The following is a 19,800-nucleotide window of genomic DNA, read 5'->3' as shown; positions in this document are numbered from 1 at the left end:
GAGGTCTGGCCCACGACTTAGCCTGTGTTTTGGATTTCGGCCCCTTAATGTGATTGAGTTTGACACTCCTGCTCTAAGGTATACATATTCAGGGCTTCCAGTCTCTCTTCATATGTCTTTTGGCGCAAACCTCCTACCATTTTTGTCACCTTCCTCTGGACCACTTTAAGTCTTCTTATATCCTTTGCCAGATACATAGCTTTAGTCAGCTTAAAAGAGCTCTCACTGTTCCATGACCAGGGCAGTGAGATCCGGGTGTGCATGACAGAACACTGAGATGAGGAGGGCTGACCCTCCAGCTTCAGTTCCCTTCATGGCCTCAGCAATAAAATGGTAGACGAACAGTGACTTAAAGAGCCTGCATATGAAGGGGTCATCACCTGGATCAGGAATACAGCTGAACTGTTCCACAAAGGGTTTCAACAACATCCAAGGTGGAAGCTAAATGGCATAGCAGTGTGCCAACTAAGGCAGTCTGGGGACATAGCAGCCTGGACATAGGGGCCTTATGCAGGAACCTCTGCCAAAGTTACTGGTCTGGAAATGGGCGCTTGCGTTTGGCGCCATCGCCAAAACCAGACTCGGTTGAATCACCTTTGTGTCATCAGAAAGTATGAGGAAATAATAACATTCAAACAAAATAAGATAGCCAGATTCACAAAAATTTGGACCCCTCTTGTTGAATATATAAGGACTCATGTAAATCCCAATTAACTTTACTTTGTATATTAACTATACTATATTTTGCATATTATTATGTATATTTTGGTATCTGCAGCTTATTGCTTTGTTTTATTCTTATACTTTTGTATTTGTAAATTTAAATTAAAAAAAACAACAAAACCTTCTGTTTAAAGATGCGTTTACCTCATATATGAAATAATTGCAGAGCACCAGTCTTTAAAAAAAAAAAAAAAAAGTAACCCTCCTAATGTTTTCTCCTTTTATGTTTCTCCCTTTTTAAAATGATTAATATTGTAACCTGATTCCCTCTTCCCTTCCTTCCAGTTGAGTCTGTTGGTCTGTAGGTCAAACCCCCTTTTTATTTTGATTTATTATTATTGTTGTTATTATTATTACCTTTTATTTTAATATATGTTCAAATTTGGATTTTATAGTAATTCGCTTAGTGTTTTATGTATAAGCGATTCATCAAATTTCAAATAAACTTGAAACTTGAACCCAGACTCGGTGGAATTTTCTTCCCATGTCCCAGACCCACATCAGCTTCCCAGCCCTAGAGGACCCAGAGGAGGTGAGGTCCAAAGCTCCTGCCCCTTTCCCTGAGCACACCACAGTACAAGGATGCTGTTCCACTGGCAAACTGGCACAATCCATACATGAATTTGACAGATTAGGGACTACCAATTTTATGCAAAATCAAGGAGTTTTGAGACAAAAATTAAACTTTGATAAAAAGATCGATAAAATCCCAAATGGACACTGACAGTAAATTTGCACCAAAGACTGCCCTCAGAAATGATTTGGAACCCCACCACCACCACAAAATTAGCGGTTTTGGAAGTGAGAGACCTGAACCCTACTCCCAGAAATCTTCAAAACTGATGTTTTTAGACCCCCCTCCCTGATTCTCCCATAGGATATAAAGCAATGTTACTTACCGTAACAGTTGTTATCCAGGGACAGCAGGCAGCTATTCTCACTAGTGGGTGATGTCATCAGACAGAGCCCGATACGGACGTCTCACAAGCACGTGTTGCTTGTAGAAACTTAAAAGTTTCGAGATGCCCGCACCGCGCATGCGCCGGTGCCTTCCCGCCCGGAGAGCCGGGCGTGTCTCCTCAGTTCAGGTAGCTAGCCTGAGAAGCCAACCCAGGGGAGGTGGGTGGGACGTGAGAATAGCTGCCTGCTGTCCCTGGATAACAACTGTTACGGTAAGTAACATTGCTTTATCCCAGGACAAGCAGGCAGGTATTCTCACTAGTGGGTGACCTCCAAGCTAACCTCAGTGGGATGGAGGGGGAGTTGGCGACTTAAGAGAATAAATTTTTCAATACTGTTTGGCCAAACTGTCCATCCCGTCTGGAGAAAATATCCAGACAATAATGTGAGGTGAATGTGTGAACCGAGGACCAGGTGGCAGCCTTACAAATTTCCTCGATTGGTGTTGATCTGAGGAATGCTACTGAGGCTGCCATTGCTCTGACCTTATGGGCTGTGACCTTACAAGGAAGTGATAATCCAGCCTGGGCATAGCAGAAAGAGATACAAGCCGCCATCCAATTAGAGATGGTGCGCTTTGATACGGGTCTTCCCAACTTATTAGGATCGAAGGAGACAAAAAGTTGGGGGGTGGTTCTGTGTGGCTTGGTACGATCCAGGTAGAAAGCCAAAGCACGTTTACAGTCTAGAGTGTGAAGGGCCGATTCTCCGTGGTGAGAATGGGGCTTAGGAAAGAATACTGGAAGTACAATGGATTGGTTGAGATGAAATTCGGAGACCACTTTAGGCAGGAATTTCGGGTGAGTGCGGAGGACCACCTTGTCGTGATGGAATACTGTGAATGGTGGATCCGCCATCAGTGCCTGGAGTTCGCTGACTCTGCGAGCAGACGTAAGGGCTACAAGAAAAAGCACTTTCCAGGTGAGATACTTAAGAGGAGCCCTGTTGAGTGGTTCAAACGGGGGCTTCATGAGATGGGAAAGGACTACATTAAGATCCCAAACTACTGGGGGTGGTTTGAGAGGAGGGTTAACATGAAAGAGTCCTTTCATAAATCTGGCGACCACCGGATGGCTCGAGAGGGGTTTCCCTTGTAGAGGCTGGTGGAACGCCGCAATAGCGCTCAGGTGGACTCGTATGGATGTAGACTTGAGCCCAGATTGAGATAGGTGTAGGAGATAGTCCAGCACGGAGGATAAGGAAGCTCGCTGAGGTTCCTTTGATTTAGAAACACACCATGAGGAGAATCTAGTCCATTTCTGGGAGTAGCATTGTCGAGTGGCGGGCTTCCTGGAAGCCTCCAAGACCTCCCTCACTTCTTGTGAGAATTGGTGAGGGGTTACGTTGAGAGGAACCAAGCTGTCAGGTGGAGAGACTGCAGGTTGGGATGAAGCAGTGATCCTTGATGTTGAGTAAGTAGTGAAGGAAACACTGGAAGTGGTACTGGTTCCCTGCTGCTGAGTTGAAGCAGAAGGGAGAACCAAGGTTGTCTGGGCCACCGAGGAGCTATTAGAATCATGGTGGCCTGTTCGAGTTTCAGCTTGACCAGAGTCTTCTGGATCAGCGGGAATGGTGGGAACGCATATAGAAATCGTTTCCCCCAGTCCAGTAGAAAAGCATCTGCCTCGAGGCGATGAGGAGTGTAGATCCTGGAGCAAAACTGAGGCAGTTTCGAGTTGTGGGGAGCCGCAAAGAGGTCTATCTGAGGCGTCCCCCACTGTGTGAAGATTTGGTGAAGGGGGCTGGAATGGAGAGTCCATTCGTGAGGTTGTAGAAGACGACTTAGGTTGTCTGCTAAGACGTTGTTCTTCCCCTGAATGTAGACAGCTCTGAGGAAGGCGTTGTGGCGCACCGCCCAGTCCCAGATTCGTAGAGCTTCCTGGCAAAGGAGGGCCGAGCCCGTGCCTCCTTGCTTGTTGATATAATACATGGCGGCCTGATTGTCTGTGCGAATGAGGATCACCATGTTGTGGAGTAGGTGTTGGAAAGCTTGGAGAGCATTGAAGATGGCTCTGAGCTCCAGTAGATTGATTTGATGTAGTCTGTCCGCATTGATCCAGAATCCTTGGGTGCGGAGACCATCCAGGTGGGCCCCCCATGCATAGTTCGACGAATCGGTTGTGAGAACTTTCTGATGGGGGGGAGAGTGCAACAGCAAACCTCTGGATAGATTCGAAGAGGTCATCCACCAAAGTAGAGACTGCCGAAGAGCAGGTGTGACTACGATGTGTTTGGTTAGTGGATCGGACGTCTGATTCCACTGTGATGCCAGGGTCCACTGGGGGATTCTGAGATGGAGTCTGGCAAAGGGTGTCACATGTACTGTGGAGGCCATGTGGCCCAGGAGCACCATCAGTTGTCTCGCCGGTAGGGTTTGGCGAGTAGACACCGACTGGCAGAGATGAAGGAGAGCCTCCATGCGTTGAAGAGGCAGGAATGCTCGGAGTCGAATGGTGTCAAGGACTGCCCCGATGAATGGGAGGGACTGGGTGGGTTGTAGATGAGACTTGGAAAAGTTGATCTCGAAGCCCAAATTCTGAAGGAGGTAGGTTGTAGCCGAGACCGCCGAAGTGACCTCTGGGGCTGACGGGGCCTTGATGAGCCAGTCGTCGAGGTATGGGAACACCTGTAGACCCCGTCCCGGAGTGCCGCGGCCACTACCACCAGGCACTTTGTGAAGACTCTGGGGGACGAAGAGAGGCCGAATGGTAGCACTCGATACTGTAGATGCAGATTTCCCACCCGAAATCTGAGGAACATTCGGGAGGCCGGGTGAATGGGGATGTGAGTGTAGGCCTCCTTAAGGTCCAGGGAGCATAACCAGTCGTTCTGCTCGAGGAGGGGGTATAGAGAAGCCAGAGTCAGCATACGAAACTTCTCTTTGACCAGAAACTTGTTGAGGGCCCGAAGGTCTAGAATGGGTCGCAGGTCGCCCGTTTTCTTCGGGACGAGGAAGTACCGGGAGTAAAACCCTCGGTTCAATTGGTCTGATGGGACCGGCTCGACGGCCCGAAGCTGAAGTAAGGTTTGGACTTCCTGAAGAAGAAGGGCGGTCTGTGTCGAGCTTGAAGGATACTCTCTTGGAGGATGGTCCGGGGGGACCCGATGGAAGTGAAGAGAGTATCCGTCTCTTATGATGGTAAGGACCCATAGGTCCGTGGTTATGGCCTCCTATCGATGGTAGAAAAGATGGAGGCGGCCCCCTATGGGAGAGGCTGAGGGGTGCAGAACGGTGTCGGTTATGCTCCCAGGAAGGGAGTCAAAAGGGCTGGGTAGCCTTAGGTGCAGCCGGTGGCTGGGGTTTTTGCTGAGACTTCTGGGGAGGTTGTCTCTTCGCAGGTTGTCTCGCAGCAGGCGTTTGTCGGGGCATGTAACGCCGCTGGTAAATCAGGGGTGGCCTGGAAGGTCGAGACTGTTGAGGTTTGGGTTTGGGCCGCAGGATGGATTGAAAAGATTTTTCGTGATCCGACAGCTTCTTGGTAACAGTTTCGATGGACTCATCGAACAGATCAGCTCCCGCACATGGTACGTTGGCGAGTCTGTCTTGGAGGTTGGGATCCATATCGATTGTACGGAGCCATGCCAGGCGACGCATGGCTACCGCGCTTGCGGCAGCACGTGCCGAGAGTTCGAATGCATCGAAAGAGGATTGCATCAGCTGGAGGCGTAACTGGGAGAGGGAGGCTACCACTTCCTCGAACTCGAATCGAGCTTGGGTGTCTATGAAAGGAGTGAACTTGCGGAGCACCGGCAAGAAGAACTCCAGATAGGAAGAGAAAAAGAAATTGTAGTTCAGCACCCGTGACGCCATCATGGAGTTTTGATAGAATTTTCTACCAAATTTGTCCATTGTTCTCCCCTCTCGGCCCGGCGGTACAGAGGCGTAGACCTGAGAGGGATGAGAGCGTTTAAGAGAGGACTCGACCAGTAGGGATTGGTGAGAGAGTTGAGGGCCCTCGAACCCTTTATGGTGCACGATGCGGTATCGAGCATCGAGTTTGCTGGGAATCGCCGGTATGGAGTACGGTGTTTCGAAACACTGCATGAAGGTCTGATCCAGCAATTTATGCAGAGGGAGCCGAAGCGACTCCGTTGGAGGGTTAGGTAAATGCATGGTGTCCAGATACTCTTTGGAGTATCGGGAGCCCGTGTCAAGAGTCACATCCAGATCATCCGCCATTTGTCGGAGGAATGATGAGAAAGACAATTGATCCGCCAGCGTCGGTTTGTGAGACAGGCTGGAGGAGGAAGAGGCCTCCGGGTCCATGGACATCGGGGAATGGCAAGGAGAATCGGGTACGGGTGTTTCCTCGTACTCCGGTCCCTCCGGAGGGGATACCTCTGATGAGGAGTATCCCATACGTTGCAGTTTTTTCTGCGGTGACACCTCCGAATGGCGTGAGGAGTGCCAAGATGAGTGTCTGGATCGATGTCCGTCTCGGTGGCGGGACGGAGATCGGGATCGTCTGTGCATCGCATGGTCTCCCGAGGCCCCCAAGTGATGGATAGGGCTGGAAGCGGTGGATCGCAACTGGGGTTGCGATGCGGGTTCTTGCGATGCTACCCAAGTCTGGTAAGGAGTGCGGAAGAACTCTTCCTGACTATGCCCAGGGCTTTGATTATCGATCGGAGGTCTGGTCCCATGTTGGCGCGGAGGCGTAATGGGCTCTAATGGCGGCATATCAGTAAGCGAGGCTTGCCGCATGGGCATCGCCGCCCTCCCCCGTTCGTCCTCGTCGGTTGTCGAGGTCGAACGGCGTGGGGGAGGGGGAGGGGGCGGACCGCCCCTTTGGACCGGTACCGGGAGGTCACCCTGTATGGCAGCGATGAGCCCGGGTCCGATGGTCTGCATGAGCTCAACGAATTGAGCTTCCAGCATGGACCGTAGCGAAGCCGATAAGGAGGGATCCGCACCGAAAGGGGGTCCTCCTGCACGGTCATCGCGTTCCTTCGAGGTCGAGTGCTTCTGCTTGGTAGCTTTCGGCACTTTGATGACCACTGGTGGTACTGTGGAAGGAAGAGGTACCTGAACCGAGGAGACCGGGGCAGGCACCGACGTCGAGCTCGTGGATGGTGTTGGGATGAACGATGCCGGTTTCACCACACTCGATGCAGGAGGGGTCGATACCGGTTTCGCACGAACCGGGGAGGTATCAGATGAAGTGGAAGCTGAAGGATCCTTAGCTGCGTCCATCTTGAACATCGACTCCCACAATAGGCAACGCCGTTTGAATGAGCGTGCCGTAAGGGTAGAGCAAGGCCTGCACGATTTCGGAATGTGGTCAGGACCAAGACACTGCAAACAGCGTCGGTGCGGGTCCGTGAGTGAAATCGCGCGTTGGCACTTGCTGCACTTTTTAAACCCGGTGATTGGCCGGGACATAGGCCGGAAAATCTCCGCCGCGAGGTCGAAGCCAGTAGGCCTGAGCCACGTGGCCGGCCCGTTCGACCCGCCGGAGGAAATAATCTTTTTTTTTTTTTTTTTTTTAAACTGAAAAAGAAATGTACTATTAAGAATTAAAAGAAAGCGAAAAACGCGGACAAGGAAGGCAAATTTAACTGAATTCAGCTAGCGCATGATGAAGTTGAACTTCTCAGCTCCGCGGAAAGAAAAGAACTGAGGAGACACGCCCGGCTCTCCGGGCGGGAAGGCACCGGCGCATGCGCGGTGCGGGCATCTCGAAACTTTTAAGTTTCTACAAGCAACACGTGCTTGTGAGACGTCCGTATCGGGCTCTGTCTGATGACATCACCCACTAGTGAGAATACCTGCCTGCTTGTCCTGGGATAATGGAGGTGTACTCAGTCTCTGAAGTGCCATGTCTGTCAGCTCTTTTCACTGCAGCTGAAGTGAAAAGAATTTCTGCCTCAGAATTGCTACAGATGGTCCAAACCTCTCCACCTGAACAGGAATGGGAAAATGCAGCCTGTACCCCAAAGGATGCAAACAGTCTGTGTTTAAGCCTCTGACGAGTTCCCAGGGGAACAGACTCCGAGCCTGAAAGTGGCTTGATCTATAGGTCCACTTGAAGCTTGCCCTGTGAAGCTGCAGTCTGGCTTTGCGGAAACTGCTTCCTTCCCCAGGCAGAGAACAGCACCAAAACCACAAAAAAAAGAACTTAAGATGACAAAATTAAGAAAAAGCAGCAGCGCAGATCAGACAGACTTCTGCACAGTTCGCCAAGTAGGAGGAGCAGATGAAGAAAATGTGTGGATTTCTGCAGGTCCCGATTTGCGGGCATGGATTGAATACCTTTCGTACTGATTCCAGAGGGAACGTAACAGAATCTTTTCTTGTGTGTATGGGGGGGGGGTGGACTATTGTATTACTCCATTTGATTTATGGTTTTAATCGATTTTATTGAAAACTGCTTGGTTTGCTTTGGCCTTAAAATGGTAATTAAATATAAAGAAACTGTAAACCAGCAGTGGCTTTTTTAACAAAGTCACCTGGTATTGAAATGATTTATGAAAGAAAATTACCACACCTCCCTTACATGAGCCAGATGAGGAAAAATAAAATCTCCCCCACCTAGTCTCATAGCTTAAGATGCTCTGTATCTGTACATCTACTTTAAGATGTTTAAAGGCAGTACCTTTGTTCTTAGTTCCCCTCCTTTTATGATTAACACTTACAGAAGGGCCCATGATCCAATTTGTCCTTCCCATTGTCTCTTTCCTATAAGCAATAGAGTTCCATCCCTCTACCCTAATGTACCAGTAAGTCAGTAAGTTTTGCAGTTCTTGTCCCCATGATTTTATTTTTTTTATTGTAGACTCATTTGTATCTGCTTCAAAATACGATAGGCAGAATATCAAATTTTTAATAAAACTTGAAAAACTTTGAATAAACTCAATATTTTGTTACTTTTAATAGGGGAAATAATACCTGAAAAGTTCAGAGACATAAGTCTAGTACCAGATTTACCCATGTTCAATGTTAATGGAAGTATAATGGGGGAAAAATAAGGTAAAAACTCACCAGCCTGGGTGCTCAGCCCCCCCATTCTTCTGTGCAAAAGAGTGAAAAAGGCTAAAGTTGGCATAATTCCACCAGTTACACATTTCAAGTTTATTAGGTTTTGATAAACCGCTTATCTAAAAATTAAAGTATAATTACTCTCCTATTCACCCACTCTTCCCACCCCTTGTCTAGCAATTCCGACTCGCAGAGGAAACCTCGTCCCTCCAATCACCTTCTACAATGCTCGACCAACTGAAACACACCACTGGTGCATCACACATTTTTATACTTAAAGGGCTTACTCTCTCCTTCCTAACACTGGTGCACATAGACCATGTTATAAAATGTTTTAATAACAAGAAAGAAAAGAAACACGGGGGAGGTAAGAGGGAAGGGCCAAAGACTATACACACATAACCAAGAAATTAATTAAGATTACTTTCACTTGGGGGGAAGGGGTTGTTTGTCTCTGGGTGGGTGGTCAGGACGGGAGGGTTGTTAGTGTTGTGTTATGCAATATAACTGATGATTCTATTTGGTTGTCTTCTTGCAATAAGAAAGGCAACTAAAATTAATTTCATTTTTATTAGTGAACTGCCTGGATAGTCTCCACAAGGCAGGATAACAAATAATAAATGAAACTTGAATATTCAAAATTAGGTCCTATAAACTAGTAGACATTGCTGTTTTGAAGGGGACATAAGAACATAAGAAGTTGCCTCCGCTGAGACAGACCAGAGGTCCATCTTGCCCAGCGGTCTGCTCCCACGGCGGCCCATCAGGCTTATTGCCTGAACAGTGGTCCCCGACTAATTTTATAACTTACCTCTAATCCTATCCCTATAACCTACCTCTACTCCTATCTGTACCCCTCGATCCCTTTGTCCTCCAGGTACCTATCCAAACCTTCTTTAAAGCCCTGTAGCGTGCTCCTGCTTATCACATTCTCCGGTAGCGCGTTCCATGTATTCACTACCCTCTGGGTGAAAAAGAACTTTCTGGCGTTTGTTCTAAACCTTTCCCCTTTCAATTTCTCTGAGTGCCCCCTTGTACTTGTGGTTCCCCATAATTTGAAAAATCTGTCCCTGTGTACTTTTTCTATGCCCTTCATGATCTTGAAGGTTTCTATCATGTCTCCTCTAAGTCTCCGCTTTTCCAGGGAGAAAAGCCCCAGCTTTTTCAGTCTGTCAGTATATGAGAGGTCCTCCATACCCTTTATTAGCCTAGTTGCTCTTCTCTGGACTCTCTCAAGTACCGCTATGTCCTTCTTGAGGTACGGCGACCAGTACTGAACACAGTACTCCAGGTGTGGGCACACCATTGCACGATACAGTGGCAGGATGGCTTCCTTCGTCCTGGCCGTGATACCCTTCTTAATGATACCCAGCATTTTGTTTGCCTTCCTTGAGCCTGTGGCGCACTGCGCCGACGCCTTTAATGTTGCGTCTACCATCACTCCCAGGTCCCTTTCAAGGTTGCTCACCCCTAGCGGTGATCCTCCCATTTTGTAAGTGAACATCGGGTTCTTATTCCCTACATGCATGACCTTGCATTTCCCTATGTTGAAGCTCATTTGCCAATTTTTGGCCCACTCTTCCAGCATTGTCAGATCTTTTTGGAGATCTTCGCAGTCCTCCGTATTTTTGATCCTGCTGTATAGTTTGGTGTCGTCCGCAAATTTAATTACCTCACATTTTGTTCCCGCCTCCAGGTCGTTTATGAATATGTTGAACAGGAGCGGTCCCAGCACCGACCCCTGTGGAACTCCGCTCGTGACCCATTGCCAGTCTGAGTAATGGCCCTTTACTCCAACCCTCTGTTTCCTGCCCGCCAGCCAGTTTTTGATCCATCGGTGGACCTCCCCTTGCACCCCGTGGTTCCATAGCTTCCTTAGCAGTCTTTCGTGTGGCACCTTGTCGAAGGCTTTTTGGAAGTCAAAGTAAATGATGTCTATGGATTCCCCTTTATCCACCTGGCTATTTACCCCCTCAAAGAAGTGTAATAAGTTCGTGAGGCATGACCTGCCCTTGCAGAAACCATGCTGGCTCGACTTTAGCTGCCCATTTAGCTGCCCCAGAGAAAGGAAAATGGTAAAACCAGAGGACATAATTTGAGGTTGAGGGGTGGTAGATTCAGGGGCAATGTTAGGAAATTCTACTTTACGGAGAGGGTGGTGGATGCCTGGAATGCGCTCCCGAGAGAGGGGGTGGAGAGTAAAAGCGTGGGATGAACACAGAAGATTTAGAATCAGAAAATAATATTAAAGATTGAACTAGGCCAGTTACTGGGCAGACTTGTACGGTCTGTGTCTGTGTATGGTCGTTTGGTGGAGGATGGGCAGAGGAGGGCTTCAATGGCTGGGAGGGTGTAGATGGGCTGGAGTAAGTCTTAACAGAGATTTCGGCAGTTGGAACCCAAGCACAGAACCGGGTAAAGCTTTGGATTCTCGCCCAGAAATAGCTAAGAAGAAAAAAAAAATAAAATAATAATTTAAATTGAATCAGGTTGGGCAGACTGGATGGACCATTCGGGTCTTTATCTGCCGTCATCTTCTATGTTACTATGTATATTTTTTTCGATGTGTTCCTAGATGCTGTCTTTAATCAGCGCTTCCATCATCTTTCCCGGGACTGAGGTCAAGCTCACCGGCCTGTAGTTTCCTGGGTCTCCCCTTGAGCCTTTCTTGAAGATGGGTGTGACATTTGCTATTTTCCAGTCCTCCGGAATCTCTCCAGTTTTTAAGGATAGGTTGCATATTTGTCGAAGTGGCTCAGCTATTTCGTTCCTTAGTTCCTTGAGTACCCTTGGGTGAATGCCGTCCGGACCTGGTGATTTGTCGCTCTTTAGCCTGTCTATCTGCCTGAGGACATCCACCTTGCTTACCTCTAGTTGGACCAGATTTTCATCCAGATCTCCTTTTACGATCTCTTCGGGTTCCGGAATGTTAGTAGTGTCCTCCCTCGTGAAAACTGACGTGAAGAACTTATTTAGCCTGTCAGCTATCTCCTTTTCCTCTTTTACCACTCCCTTCCTGTCTCCATCATCCAAGGGTCCCACTTCCTCCCTTGCTGGTTGCTTCCCCTTAACGTACCCGAAGAATGATTTGAAGTTTGTCGCTTCCCCCGCCAGTTTCTCTTCATATTCTCTTTTTGCTTTCCTAACCACTCGGTGACACTCCTTTTGGTGTTTTTTATGCTCCTTTTGGTTATCATCTGTTTTGTCCTTTTTCCATTTTTTGAATGATGCTTTCTTTTCACTTATCGCCTTTTTCACTGCATTTGTTATCCACACTGGGTTTTTTGTTCTATTTTTATTGCACCCTTTCCTGAACTTGGGGATGCACAGGTTCTGCGCTTCGTGCACCGTGCCCTTGAGTATGGTCCAGGCTTTTTTTACGGACTCCATCTTCCTTTTGTTGTCGTTGAGTTTCTTTCCCACCATTTTCCTCATGGCCTCATAATTCCCTTTTTTGAAGTTGAGTGCCGTCGTTGTAGTTCTTTTCACCTTGGATGTTCCAAATTCTAGTTTGTACTGGATCGTGTTGTGATCGCTGTTTCCTAGTGGGGCTAGTACCGCCACCTCTTTAGCGGGTCCCCCTAGTCCGTTGAAGATTAGGTCAAGAGTGGCATCTCCCCGTGTTGGTTCCGTGACCATCTGTTCCATGAAACAGTCCCTCTTGACCTCCAGGAATTTGGTCTCCCTCATGCAGTTTGAGTGCCCGATACTCCAGTCTATCCCCGGGTGGTTGAAGTCCCCCATCACCACCACACTTCTGCTTTTGCATACCTGCCTCAGTTCAGCCTCCAGATCCTGGTCGATTTCTTCTGTTTGTCCAGGTGGGCGATAGTACAGACCCAATTTTATGTCTGCTCCAGTTCCTCCTGGTAGCTTAACCCATAGGGATTCCAAGTCATCCGCCCTTACTGTTGTTTCCATCTTTTATGTATGGAATCTTTTATATATAGCGCTATTCCTCCTCCCTTTTTGTGTGACCTATCTCTCCTGTAGAGTTTGAACCCTGGTAAAGCCACATCCCATTTACTGTCATCAGTCCACCACGTTTCTGTGACTCCAATTATGTCTAGGCCCTTTTTGTTGACTAAGACTTCCAGCTCTCCATTTTAGCCTTCCATTTTAGCCCTTAGGCTCCTAGCGTTAGTGTATAGGCAATGTAAGTCCCGGCTGTTCGCCTTTCTTGCTGGTTTTCCTCGTGGTTTGGCGCTCCTGGCGACCCCCTCATGAGCTTCCAGTCCCCAAGCCTCGTCTCGGTCATCCTCCTCCTGTGGTGTGTCTGTTTCGTCCTCAGCCTGTTTCCCCATTTTTGGTTGTCCCTCTGGATTCCGTTGTTCTCTGTTAGTCCTGCTTGCCAGTTGCATTTGTGCCCTAGACCCCTGCAGTTTGTCCTTAGGTCCTTTTTCATAAAATTCCCACTCAGTCCTGAGCCCTCTATTACAGTGTCCTTGTTCAATATCCTTGGCCTTGATCCCCTGCATTGCGTCCTTAGGTTCTATTTCCAAAAATCCCCACTCAGTCCCGATCCCTTTTTTACAATGTCCTTGCTCAATGTCCTTGGCCTTGGGCCCCTGTATTGCATCTTTAGGTCCTTTTTCCAAAAATTCCCACTCAGTCCCGAGCACTCTGTTACAATGTCCTTGCTCAGTATCTTTCTTTGATACTTTTGTCCGATGTGTCAGATCGACTGTCGGCTTTCCCATCTTTTTCAGTTTAAAGCCAAATCTATGACGCTCTGGACGTTGCGCGCCAGCAACCTCGTCCCAGTTGTGCTCAGGTGCAGTCCGTCTCTCCTGTAGAGCTTACTCTTTCGCAAGAAATTTGTCCAGTTCCGAACAAAAAGGAAACCCTCTTCTTCGCACCATCTCCTGAGCCAACTGTTTATTGCTTGTAGTTCGCTCTGCCTCATAGCGTCCGCTCTCGGTACTGGCAGGATCTCCGAGAAGGCTATCTTCCTTGCCCTCAGTTTCAGTTTCCTCCCCAGGATCCTGAACTGATCAGTTAGTGCAGTCCTGTTGTAGTCCCTCCTGCTGACGTCATTGGTTCCAACATGGATTACTACAGCTGTCTCCTCCGTCTCGGCCCCTTCCAGGATCCTCTCAATTTTGTCGATGACGTCCTTCGTTCTTGCCCCCGGGAGACATGTCACTAGTCGGTCCTCTCTGCCTCCAGCTATGTGACTGTCCACTCCTCTCAGGATTGAGTCTCCCACTACGATAGCAGATCTCCCCTTCCTCAACTGTCTCTCTGGTCTCAGGTTTGTATCAGTGGCGCAGTCCGCTAGTCCTTCCTCCGAATTCTGTTGGGTTTCCTCCTCATCTGCCTGTCCAGATTCTCCGCAAGGTCCTACTCCCATGGTGTCTGGTGGATTCTGTCGTCCGACTGTTAGATCTCTCCTGATGAGCTGGTGGTCCTGTGCCTCCACCATCCTACAGGCCTCCTCAATGAATTTCTTGAGCTCTCTAACTTGTTCCGTGATGTGGTCCTCTCTGGCGGTGTCTTCAGTTGCCCAGCACTGTTCCTCTATGGTGCAGAGTCCCTCCAGTTCCTGTACTCGAACCTGCAGTCTCCCGACCTCCTCCTTCAGGCTATCCAGTTCCTGGCATCGACTGCATATGTACGCCTCCTCCCGGAGGGGAGGTAGTCATACATATGACATTCAATGCAGTATACTGGGTAGCTCTGCTGGGTTCCTACAGCCTCCATTACTTCTTTCTCGTTTCTATGTCCCGCGGTGGGTATGGGTGGTGCCTGGCTTGCAGCTAGCTGAAAGAGTAGAGAGAGAAGAGAGAAATGAGAAGTGAGTAGAGAAGAAGTACCTGTGGTTTATTTTCTAGAAGTTAGATATCGGTGCTGGGCTGCCTGGTCTCCTGGCTCCTTCGCAAAGGCGCTCTCGCTAAGGTGAGCGCCTTTGCCGCTCGTCTTCGCCGAACGCCGAACGGCTGCGCGCCGTTGGCTCACCCCTTTTTAAGGGGGAGTCCGGGCACTGACGCTGGTGGTGACGTGGTGCGAGTGGGCGGAGCTAACTCTCGCTGCTACTCGCTCCTCGTTCCCGTTTCCTGCCTCCTCCTTGATTGCCTCGGTCCCCGCTTTCCTGCTGCTTGTCTCCTCTGCCTGCCTCCTCCTGCACGCGGTCGCTGTGCCTTTTCGCCCGCGGCTCCCTTCCTGTTTAAGGGGGAGTCCGGGCACTGACGCTGGTGGTGACGCGGTGCGAGTGGGCGGAGCTAACTCTCGCCGCTCCTCGCTCCCACCGTTTCCTGCCTCTTCCTTGATTGCCTCGGTCCCCGCTTTCCTGCTGCTTGTCTCCTCTGCCTCCGCCTGCCCTCAGCTGCCGCTTGCTCTGCCTGCTTTGGTAAGTTACAGAAAAAAAGAGGGATAGCAATTTGAATTGAAAAGAGACAAATCTCAATGAAGTGGACCGATACATTCACTAGATTGTCCACCTAGGGGAGGGGAGATTCTAAATGTTAATTCGAGAATTGTCACTGGGGGGGTCATGTTGATATTTGTACTGTTAGGAAATCGCTTTGTTTTAATAAGCTTCTCTTTAATACAGACTTCTGGAAAGGGCTCTCACCTGTCCATAACACCACCTGAGTCTCCACTCCTGCCACGGTTTGGAGCCAGAGAGTCCAGTTCATCAAAGAATATAATGCAAGGAGCAGCTGCCCTGGCTCTGGCAAACACTGAAAAGAAGATAAATTAGGGAATGAGACACAGGAAATGCAGGAGGCAGGATCAGGAACTCAGGCAAGTGAAGAATTTCTGAGGCAAGGATGTGGGAGAAATGTGCTGAAAGCTCTCTCTTCCCTCCCTTTAGAGCAGTAGTCTCAAACTCGCGGCCCTCCAGATACTATTTTGAGGCCCTCGGTATGTGCATCAATCACAAAAGTAAAATAAAACAGTTTCTTGATCACATGTCTCTTTAGCTATAAATTACAATATTATTATTAAGACTTAGTCAAAAGGAAAGGTTTATAAACTATAGAGTTTCACCTCATGTAAAATTGTCATTTTTTTAATAAGACATTAACTATTCTTTCTCATTGACATTCCAAATAATATAGTATCATAGGATAGAGCCACAGGATTTCCCAACAAACAATTTATTTGGCCCCAAATCGATTTCCAAAAAGCCAAAATGAATGGACAATAAAACAATAAATGATCTAAAGTCCCCACTTCGAGATGACAATGCCAACATCTATTAAACTTAGAGCTATCTAATTTTTGTAAACGAACAGGGGTCCAGAAAGCTCGGTGCAACAGAAAAAACCAAGTTTGTCTCATAGATGCCGACATTGTACAACTCATCCTCCAAGACCAAATTCGTGGCCATTGAGATGCAGTAATTTGATGCTTAATCTCAATGCTCCAAATGTCTTTAAGACCAGTTTTTGGTTTTTTATTCATAAATCCAGATATCAATTTATACCACTGTGCGGCCTGGTGTCCCAGGAAGTCCACCTGAAAACACAAGAACTCTAGACTATATTGATTATTAAGATTTTTCCATTCAGGGAACCCTGCCTGAATGGTCTGCTTCAGTTGCAACCATCTATAAGTCAAATTTATGCAAAGAATAATAAGCTATTACTTATTATGACAGGAGTTGCCATTCAGCAGATTACATTTAATTGGAAAAATTAGAATAGATTAAATTATAGTTTTTGGTGGAATTCATTATGTCATATATTCAAGATGAAAAGAATGTTAGCCTTGCAGAAAAGTAATTTTAATAACTTTCTGGAGGTTTGGAGGCCATTGATAGAATATTGTAATGAGTAGTTATTGGACTATCATTTTTCCCTAATAGGTATAATTGCAAAGTATGGGGGGGTGGGATTTCTGATTTGATATTAAATGATTGGATTAATAGGACAGAATATATATTATATGATATATGTACTACATATGAATTAGTAGGGTTGGGAGGGAGGGTTTAAATATTATGATTTAAGTTAAATTGATAGAGAATCATGTGATATTGTATAAGTTTAAATGTTATTTTATGATACACTTGTTGTAAGATGTAAAATGAATAAATAATTTTTTTTTAAATAAAAGACATTAACTATTTTTTCTGCAGCCCTACAAGTCCCAAATGTGGCCCTACAAAGGGTTTGAGTTTGAGACCACTGCTTTACAAGTAATGTTGGGATCCTGAAGACTGAAAAAGGGGGCAGGTGATATAAACAGAATGCAGTTAAAGGTTCAATTTATGATGATCGCTCCATGGGGACTAATACTGTCTTTCTGTGATTCCACTGTGGCGACTCTTTTCACTTTTACCCTAGTATATTTATGGATACTTTGGACAGCATACACATAATTTTTTAGACTTAGGTTTCTATTTACAGGTACATTTATATATATATTTGTGTATATGTACAGTACACAATGACCAGAATAAAACCTGAGAACCTGAAAGCAAAGTTTCTTACCTGTAGCAGGTGTTCTCCGTGGATAGCAGGTATATATTCTCTCATATGGGTGATATTACCCACAGAACCCAGTATGGACAAGTAACAAGTATATTGTCACTTTAAATTTTAAACACAGCCCATACTGTACATCTTCTGGAGATTTCCCACCAATGTCAGCCTGCGGGACCTGCAGTTCAGTGATAAAGCCAAGAAGCTAACTAAGAGAGGTGGTTGGGTTGTGAGAATATTTAACTGCTGTGGTGGACAGGTCAATGAAGCCGACGGCACAGTGCGCAGCAGCTGCTAAGAGAGCGAATAGAATGCTAGGTATAATCAAGAAGGGTATTACAACCAGGACAAAAGAAGTTATCCTGCCGCTGTATCGGGTGATGGTGCGCCCACACCTGGAATACTGTGTCCAGTTTTGGTCGCCATATCTTAAGAAGGATATGGCGTTACTCGAGAGAGTTCAGAGAAGAGCGACACGTCTGATAAAAGGGATGGAAAACCTTTCATACGCTGAGAGATTGGAGAAACTGGGTCTCTTTTCCCTGGAGAAGAGGAGACTTAGAAGGGATATGATAGAGACTTATAAGATCATGAGGGGCATAGAGAGAGTAGAGAGGGACAGATTCTTCAAACTTTCAAAAAATAAAAGAACAAGAGGGCATTCGGAAAAGTTGAAAGGGGACAGATTCAATACGAATGCCAGGAAGTTCTTCTTTACCCAACGTGTGGTGGACACTTGGAATGCGCTTCCGGAGGACGTTATAGGGCAGAATACAGTACTGGGATTTAAGAGAGGATTGGACATTTTCCTGCTGGAAAAGGGAATAGAAGGGTATAAATAGAGGATTACTACTCAGGTCCTGGACCTGTTGGGCCGCCGCGTGAGCGGACTGCTGGGCAAGATGGACCTCAGGTCTGACCCAGCAGAGGCATTGCTTATGTTCTGTCCTCGGAGAACACCTGCTACAGTTAAGTAACTTTGCTTTCTCTAAGGACAAGCAGGTATATTTTCAAGTTTCAAGTTTATTAAAAGATTTTTTATACCGCTTATTCAGGTTTCTAGGCAGTGTACAACAATAATAAAAGAGATATCTTTAAAAGAGACAAAACAAATTAAGGTTAAAATATTATACAAAACAATGTTAGGTTAATCTATAGTAACAAAAGACATATGTTAAAAGACTGGAAACCATTGGGAAAGAAGGGCTGAACTACAATTTATAGATAAAGCACACTTAGGGGTAGTACAATAGGTAGGGGAGGGACTTTAGTTAATTAAGTCCTAAGAAGGACAGTTTTATCCAAAAGCATCCTCAAATAAAAATATTAAGTTTTGTTTTAAATTGCTTTGTCGAAGATTCTGCTCGCAAGTGATTGGGCAAAGAATTCCATAGGGACGGTGCAATGACGGCAAAGTTGTTAGATCTCAATGTATTAATTAATTTTAAAGATGGTACAACTAGGAGGTTTTGTGATATAGAGCGAAGAGATTTAGTGGGATAATAAGGAGTAAGAAGTCTGTCAATAAACTCAGGTTGACTGTATGAACGAGTAGTGAAGGTTAATAGTAAAATTTTATAACTAATTCTATGTTCAATAGGCAGCCAATGAGAGTCGATTAAAAGTGGAGAGACATGATCGTATTTCTTTGCATCGTAAATGATCTTAATAGCAGTATTTTGTACTATCTGGAGACGTCTTATTTCTTTTTTTGTAATGCCCTTATAAAGGGCATTACAGTAATCTATACAAGAAATTACCAAAGAATGGATTAAAGTATTCAAGGATGATTGATCTAATAGTTTAGATAGAGAGCGTATCATTCTGAGACGGTGGAAGCATTTTTGAACCACCGTACTAATGTGAGTGTGATATGAGAATTTGCAATCAAAAGTGACTCCCAAAAGCTGGTAGGTACAACTTTAATTGGGAGAGATTCAAATTTCAAAGGGGCCTGAAGAGTTATTCCCTCTTTAAAGGGAAAAATCATTAATTTAGATTTATTAATGTTAAGAGATAGCCTATTTGAATCTAACCATAGTTTAATTTTTTCAAGTTTTTGATTAATGGAAGCAACATCCCCGACGTTATTCAGGTCGATAGGGTGAATAAGTTGTACATCATCGGCATATGCAAAGGTGGTGAAGCCGATAGATTAGCCCACGGTCAAAAGAGGGAACAAAAAGATATTGAAAAGCAGCAGTGACAAAATGGAACCTTGCGGGATTCCATGTTTAGTGGAAGTAGGTTCGGAAGATGAATTATTAAAAATAACCTTGGATGATCTGTCAGAAAAGTAAGAGGTGAACTAGTCCATGACTTGATCTGTTACACCTATTTCATGAAGACGAGATAACAATAAACTATTGTCGATAGTATCGAAAGCAGAAGAAAGATCTAGAGAAATAAGAAGAACTGATTGATGATGGTCGAGGTGGTAAAGTATTTTTGTAGTTAAACCTAGCAAGGAAAGTTCAGTGGGGTGGTGGTGCCGAAATCCCGTTTGATTAGGGTGTAGGACTTTTGTTTTCTCAGTGAAATCGGATAATTGATGGAACACAATTTTTTCCATAAGTTTAGCTATGAATGGTATATTGGCTATGGGTCGATAGTTGGACATATTTTGAATACTAGAAGTGTGGTCCTTGACAATAGGATGAATGATTGATTGTTTCCAGGATTTGGGAAGGAAACCTGAAGATAGGC

The 19,800-nt window shown here is 46.2% G+C and overlaps 1 protein-coding gene across 2 annotated transcripts in view; it reads right to left on the bottom strand.

Annotated features, from left to right (window-relative positions):
* Positions 1 to 19,800, bottom strand: part of PEX6 (peroxisomal biogenesis factor 6) — a 369,373-nt gene that overhangs the window by 55,479 nt on the left and 294,094 nt on the right. Inside the window, exon 13 of one of the 2 annotated variants that reach the window (XM_033936158.1) lies at positions 15,237 to 15,345. The exons of the other annotated variant lie outside the window; for it this stretch is intronic. Coding sequence (XP_033792049.1) covers positions 15,237 to 15,345 — 109 coding nt within the window. The remainder of the gene's footprint in view (positions 1 to 15,236; positions 15,346 to 19,800) is intronic. 2 annotated transcript variants of the gene reach the window in all.

The sequence above is a fragment of the Geotrypetes seraphini genome, chromosome 3 (assembly GCF_902459505.1).
Source record: "Geotrypetes seraphini chromosome 3, aGeoSer1.1, whole genome shotgun sequence".
NCBI classification, from domain to species: domain Eukaryota; kingdom Metazoa; phylum Chordata; class Amphibia; order Gymnophiona; family Dermophiidae; genus Geotrypetes; species Geotrypetes seraphini.
This window is presented reverse-complemented; position numbering and strand designations above follow the sequence as displayed.